The 7789-nt window shown below is 37.5% G+C and overlaps 1 protein-coding gene across 1 annotated transcript; it reads left to right on the top strand.

The window, feature by feature from the left end:
* The first annotated feature begins 648 nt into the window (after positions 1-648).
* On the top strand, positions 649-5788 carry LOC122936076. Its single transcript, XM_044292076.1, has 2 exons — positions 649-1193; positions 4598-5788. The coding sequence occupies exons 1-2, from the start codon at positions 755-757 to the stop codon at positions 5164-5166; spliced, it is 1008 nt and encodes a 335-aa protein (XP_044148011.1). The 5' UTR covers positions 649-754; the 3' UTR covers positions 5167-5788.
* Positions 5789-7789: the final 2001 nt, after the last annotated feature.

Below are 7789 nucleotides of genomic sequence, written 5' to 3'. Positions count from 1 at the left end.
CATAGAATTCTGTCCCTGGATCTGTACTCCTTCCACTAGCCAGGTGATTTTAATTAGCCTAGTGTTCTGCAGTAGGGGTTAAATTAGCCTATCATGCTCTCAGTTGGAGTTCCTGTGAGCTACAGAGCAGGTGAGCTTTGACAACTGTTCACATGGTGCCGTGCTGCACGGTGGCCACTGTGCTGTTTTTCTGGCTGGTTGGTGGGGCTCAGAGCTAGGTATGGCATGGTCAGGCAGCAGGGGTGCTGTTTGGCTGCTGGGTCCCGCCGCCGGCCGGGATGGCGCCACATCGTTGGTGGTCGCCGTGCAGCGCCGCGCAAATTTTAGGTTAGGACCCACTCATAGAGGCAACCTTGGCGTGGTGAGTGGGCTTAATGCCTTTTGATCAAAATGTACACAAATGCCTCATTTAGCATGTAGCTTGGAGGTGGTACACATGCTCTATTTAGTGCTGTCTTCTGGACAAACCTGATTGTGCATGCAATTAGGGGTGACATGGTGTCATGACACCTTTAAATGCATGTGCAATTAATATTATTTATATTCTTACCTGGTAACAGATGCTATTGCGATCTGAGTCTTTGCTGGTAACAGATGCCTCGTGCGATCTGGACTTGTATGAAAACCTTTTCCTGATTGGAGAATAGTTCAACGGTCCTCACGTGAGTAACTATAAAAGGAAAGGATCGAACGGTTAATTGTCAGTTGGTGAGCAGCAAGCAAAGAAACCGGACCTGTGTAAGAAGTCTCCAGCATGGAAGAATTGCTTAAGCAGTTGATTTCTAAAGCAGCATCTTCTGGAGGTGAAGAGTGGCTAAGAAGATGCTTACAAGAAGACTCTTTAGGATCGAACGAAAATCCGGATAGGTCGTCTTCTGATTCTGCCTGCGCTGCCTTTCCCCTAAGGAGTGCAGAGCCGTCGACGTCTGACGTCACTAATAGGCGTCCTCTGGAAGAAGAAAAAGCTCCGCCTCTCACAGTGCCAGCTAAAAGATTCAGAAAAGAAAAAACAAGATTTTCACCATCTCAGCAATCGACCAAACGCAGGATAAAATTATCTGATGCGCAACGAGGCTCGAGAGCGTCCGACAAACATCGCAACCGACTTCAACAGTTTCTACTGCCAACTGCCAAGTCTGCTGCGAGATCTTCAACTGTAAAGCCTGCGACTGCGACACGAGACTCTTCAGCTGGTGAGATACTCAACACACATACACTCAATAGTGACTGTATTTCACAGGGCACTATACCAAATCAAGGAAACTGCATGGCATCTGATGTTATGTTTGATAGAGAAAAAATGCAGCTGTTCAATGACTTTATTTCTTTTCTATCAAAAAATGAAACACAAACTAGCGCTGAATCTGTCTGGTCTTTACATGAAAATGATTCTGTATTGGAAATGCCTATTTCTTTAGAAAACAGGGATAACTTTTCTAAAGCTGAAGATAGGTTAGAACCTCAGCTAATTCCACATTTAGATAACAGTGCTGGTATTAAAGAAATTTCTTTAAAAGATACTATGCCTTGCCAAATGTCGCCATTAGGTTTCCATCTATCACCACAGATCAAGGAAAAAATATGGAAAAGAGAATACGTGGATTTATTCTCTTTACTCCCTTCATCTAAAGATGTTAAAAATGATAAAAAGGAGGAAGAAGATAGGAAACGCAATATACAGAAATCCTTTTTAAATTGGGTACAAGCATTCTGTATCTACGCAGCAGTATTAGGAGAAAAACAGCCTGTACATTGCTGCGATTTATTTTATTACTTGGATAGCATATTAGAGGCTTTCAGGAATTTTGGAGGAACTGCTTGGATCAATTACGACGAATCCTATAGGCAAAAATTAGCTGTGTACCCTAATTTAGGTTGGGGAATGAAAGACGTGGGCCTATGGCTCAATTTAATGTTACCTCAAAGGAATTTTCTTTTTCGTACTCAACAAAGTAAAAAAGGACTGTGTTTCGCGTTCAACGAATCTGCATGTCGTTGGCAAAGTAATTGCAAATACAAACACGAATGCAGCTTCTGTTCAGGAAATCATTCCGCATCCAAATGTTTTAAAAAACACGGATTGCCGGTTAATACCAAAGACACAAATAGAGCAAGTGACTCCTTTAATTCTGCCAAAACTACTACATTATTTAAAACATTATCCAGACAAACAGAAGGCCCATCTTCTAATTAATGGCTTTTCTAATGGATTTTATGTACCAACTTTTTTAGGTCCGGGTTGTACTGTAGTAAAAAATTCTAAATCCGTCATTTTAAATAAATTCATTGTTCAAGAAAAAATCGATAAAGAAATTTCAGATAATAGAATAGCTGGTCCTTTTTTGTTTCCCCCTTTTCATAATTTTAGAATTTCTCCACTAGGTTTGGTCCCGAAAAAAGAAAATAATTCTTATCGTCTCATTCACAATCTGTCTTTTCCCAAAGATGGGTCTTTGAATGACACGATTAATAAAGAATGGTCCACAGTGCATTATGCAACATTAGATATGGCTTTATCTATGTTACGTAAGGCAGGCAGAAATGCTCAGCTGGCTAAAACAGATATCAAGTCAGCGTTTAGACTTTTACCTATCAATCCCGATGGATATAATTCCCTAGGTTTCCAATTTGATGGGAAATATTATTTCGATAAAGCTCTACCAATGGGGTTTTCACTTTCCTGTAATTATTTTGAAGCTTTTGCTACCTTTTTACAATGGATGGTTGAAAAGCATTATAACTCTGGATATACAATTCACTATCTGGATGACTTTTTATTCATAGGAAGGGATGGAACCGAAGATTGCATTAATCTGCTGAATACTTTTTGCGGAATTGCAGAATATTTTAATATTCCTTTAGCTAAAGAAAAAACTGTACTTCCAACTACGAATATTAAATTCCTTGGTATCTTTATTGATTCAGAAAAAATGGAATTTAAAATTCCAGAGGATAAATTATTCGCAACAAGGGTTCAGCTCATTAATATGTTATCTGCTAAGAAAACTTCACTCAAGCGATTGCAATCTGTTTTAGGTTCATTGAATTTTATTTCCAGGGTTATTCCTATGGGTAGAATTTTTTCTAAAAGATTATACGCTGCCACGGCTGGAGTTAAAAACCCATATGCTCACATACGATTATCATACCAATTAAAAGAGGATATTCGCATGTGGATAAATTTTCTTGAAAATTTCAATGGTCGTACGGTTTGGCAGGAGGAATTCGTAGACTCTGACTCTATCCATTTATTTACTGACGCAGCTATGTCAGTAGGTTATGGAGCATGTTTTGAGACTCATTGGTCAGCCAGTAGTTGGCCAATAGAATGGCAAGAAAAGCCTTTCATGAATAATATAAATTTTTTAGAGCTTGTTCCAGTTTTAATAGCTTTATCAATTTGGCATGAACATTTAAAAAACAGACAAATATTATTATTTTCGGATAACAAAGGAGTAGTATTTGCCATCAATTGTTTATCCGCACATTCTACTTATGTTATAGGTTTACTTAGATTTATAGTTTTAACTTGTCTGCAAAATAATATTTGGCTTAAAGCTAGATACATTGAAGGTAGGAATAATTCTATAGCAGACGCTTTGTCCCGACAGAACATGACACTATTCAGGGACCTCAAGCCAGATGCGGACAAAGAAGGAATAGCGTGTCCAACCCATCTTTGGGACTTGATGGCGAATTTATAAACAGGCTTCTACAAAATTCTTTAGCAAACAGTACATGGGCTGCATATTCAGCTGCATGGGCTAATTGGCGGCAATTTTGCTTGGTCAATAGATGGGAGGAAACCGATAATGATTATATGCACTTATTATTGTTCATTCAAAAATTATTTGAAAAAAAAAAAAAAAGGGGGATTATATTCAAAAAATGATCTACGGCATTTCATTTTTTCAAAAAGTTCTTAATATTCCTCCTTTTTCTAATAATTTTTTAGCTAAACAGATCTTAAAAGGTGCGAAACGATTAAAAAGTACTTCTGTTAGAACTAAGCCATTATCTTTAAAAAATTTAGAAAATTTCGTATTATACTTACCAAAAATCTGTTCTTCCTTATATGAGAATGTTCTATTTAAAGCTGTATTCTTGCTGGCTTTTTTCGGAGCTTTCCGAATCAGCGAAATAACGGCAGCAAATAGAATTTCGGATGCCCCATTGCTCCTCAAGGATATACTCCTATATGAAAATAAAATAAAAATATTCATTAAAAAATCCAAAACGGATCAGCTGGGTAAAGGCGATTGGTGCAATTTGAATAAATATTCTTGCACAGAATTGTGCCCAGTCAGAGCTATGAAGGATTGGTTAAAAGTTAGAGGGGTAATTCCAGGTCCACTGTTTATTCACGTTGACAAATCTCCATTAACAAAATTTCAATTTAATTTTGTCTTAGCAAAATGTAAGTCTCATTTACAATTAGAGCAAGAAAAGATTTCTGCTCATTCATTTCGTGTAGGAGCAGCCACTTATGCTCATTCCTTGGGTTTGAAGGATAACGTAATAAAACGAATTGGAAGGTGGAAATCCAATAGATACCAACTGTATATTAGACCTGAATTATTATTTTAATATTTTGCAGATTTAAAGATCGTATGGATCCTAGGAAATCAGCTTGTTTCTTTGGCACGTGATCGTTCAACGATGCGTTTTAAATCGGATAATTTAGGTTTTGGCAATAAAGTGGTTGTGTTCTGGAGAGGTATTTCTGGTATTAGAATTCAGGAAATTTATTCGTTATGTTGTTCATTTTCTCTGACTTGGCCTATGCCTGATTTGATTATACTTCATATAGGTATGGATGACTTGGGCAGAACAAGCACTCATTTATTATTAAAGGATATGCAGGATACATTTAGTAAAATTCAAACTTTATTACCATATTCCCAGATAGCGTTCTCAGAAATTATTCCTAATTGGGATTGGAATTCGACTCAATTATCCTTTATGGAAAAGATAAGAATACGTATCAATAGGAATATTGAAAAGTATATGCAGTCACATAATAAGTTATCTTATAGACATATTGAATTAGAAGGGTTTACGGCAGGATTATACAATTTAGAAAAAGATTCATTGTCTGATCTGGGACTAGACATTTTCAATGTTGGATTGCAAAATTTGGTTGAAAAAGGCTGCGGTGTTAATTAGCCATCTAGCTTTGCTATTTGGCGTTGTGGGGTAATAGTCACTCTTCGAGTGGACTAGTTGGTTTTAATTATTTATATGGAGTAATAGTCACTCTTTGAGTGGACTAGGTGGAGTTAATATTTATTGAATTGGTTTAGCAGATTTATTTCTGTTTAAATATTTATTAAGTAACGTAAGTAACACCGTGGCCAATTTTATCCAACGAATAAAAGAAAGAAAATAAATAAAAATGATTAATTTTACTTTGAGTGTTGTATTTATTGGAAGTAAGTTGATGAATTGGTTACAATGGAGTTTATGACACCATGGACAAACCTGATTGTGCATGCAATTAGGGGTGACATGGTGTCATGACACCTTTAAATGCATGTGCAATTAATATTATTTATATTCTTACCTGGTAACAGATGCTATTGCGATCTGAGTCTTTGCTGGTAACAGATGCCTCGTGCGATCTGGACTTGTATGAAAACCTTTTCCTGATTGGAGAATAGTTCAACGGTCCTCACGTGAGTAACTATAAAAGGAAAGGATCGAACGGTTAATTGTCAGTTGGTGAGCAGCAAGCAAAGAAACCCCCTCCCCCCCATCCCCCTTTTTAAATATATGTCACGGTGTTAGCTTGGGGTAATAGTCACTCTTCGAGTGGACTAGTTGGTTTTAATTATTTATATGGAGTAATAGTCACTCTTTGAGTGGACTAGGTGGAGTTAATATTTATTGAATTGGTTTAGCAGATTTATTTCTGTTTAAATATTTATTAAGTAACGTAAGTAACACCGTGGCCAATTTTATCCAACGAATAAAAGAAAGAAAATAAATAAAAATGATTAATTTTACTTTGAGTGTTGTATTTATTGGAAGTAAGTTGATGAATTGGTTACAATGGAGTTTATGACACCATGCAGGAACGCAGGGATAAGATCATAGCATTAGAAGTGGATGTGCGATTCATTTCTTCTTTTCTCTCATTATTTAATACATAGAAATCCATGGGTGCATCAAGGTTTTACTCAGTAAGCTCCTGTATATCTTACAGAGTAAAATCTTAGTGGGTCATTTCTCAAACTGGTGTAAAGTAGAACTGGCTTAGTTGCCCATAACAACCAATCAGATTCCACCTTTCATCTTGGGCCACTCCTTCGGAAAATGAAAGGTGGAATCTGATTGGTTGCTATGGGCAACTAAGTCAGTTCTACTTCACACCAGTTTGATAAATGACCCCCTTAATTTTTGTAACGGGTTCTTAAAGGGGTTTTCCTGAGTAAAATAGTGATGACCTAACCTCATGATAGGTCATCATGAATATCTAATCAATATGGTTCTGACACTTGTCACCGCCACTGGTAAGATGCTTAAAGGAGCTGTGGCTCTCTGGTGTCACCATTACATACTGAAACACTGGGTAAAGCTGGGGATAGTGCATAGCAAACTGAACTGTATCGAACAATACCAGGCAGCTGCTGCTAGGGTAATTAAGTTCATAATATTCATCAGAAGGGGTAATGATGCACACGATGAGAGCAGAGCATAGTTTTACATCTATACAGATCACGTTAGACCACACATGGAAGACTTGAGTGTACTTTTAGTATACAAAAAAAAGCATAATTGGACCAAAGTTATAAATGGAATAGATGGATGTAGCACCCCCACGGAGGAAAAATACAATTTATGGGTGACTTTGATTATATAAAAATCAATAAATATCTGACATTTTATAAGGGGCATCAAAAACTTTGGAACTCTCTGCTGTAGGTTGTAATTTGTTGAAAGATTTGTTAATGATCACCTGCTGTCTTTTGACATGGTATAATAAAATTTCTGTTGTTTGGTGCACAGCATAAGAAAATAAACTGTAATTAAAATACAACCTGTTCCACAAAAAAAAAACATAGCCTTGTGCAGCTACATGAACCGAAATATAAAATATACTAGTTTAAAGGAAATAACACACCCAGATAGAAATGTTAGATGGCTGCAAAGTCTTGTGGGTCTTGCCGCAAGAGGGTGTAAAAGTGCTTTCCCTGCTGCCCTATAAATACGCTGTCAGAGGCTACTTTTGGGTAGTGTACTTGCTAGACATACATCTATGAGACATTCAAAGATATTTTGCCCAGTTGACAGAAAGGAATGCATCATTAGACTCATAGAAACAGGATCGTCGTTTTGACAAATTGCTTGCCATGTAGGCTGTTCTGGCCTAGCTGTTAGGAGGTGTTGGGAGTAGTTGTTATGTGAGAGCATGCACACATGGCGAACAGACTCTGGGCAGCCCAGACAGACCACCAGTAGAGAGGATTGTTTGATCTGACAACATGCACAAGCAGCAAAGTTTCGTTGTCCACCATCCAGACACAGAAGGCACCTTCATTACACACCACTGTTCCTACCTGGACTATTTCCAGGAACGTAACTGAAGGAAATTTGGTGACACTGTACTATTATGTGTCCTACAATTGACAGACAGCCACCATCAGTTTTCTTTGTAGTCACCATCGTCTTCAAGAAACCTTGACTACTATGGACTGGAACCATATCGTATTTAGTGACGAATCCAGGTTCTGTTTGGGATCAGGTCAAGTTTGAGTATGGACGCCTTATGGTGAACGCATCAATCCTG

This window comes from Bufo gargarizans, chromosome 4 (assembly GCF_014858855.1).
Source record: "Bufo gargarizans isolate SCDJY-AF-19 chromosome 4, ASM1485885v1, whole genome shotgun sequence".
In the NCBI taxonomy this organism is placed as follows: Eukaryota; Metazoa; Chordata; class Amphibia; order Anura; family Bufonidae; genus Bufo; species Bufo gargarizans.
Note: the sequence above shows the minus strand (reverse complement) of the source record. Positions and strands in the feature narration are given on the sequence as shown.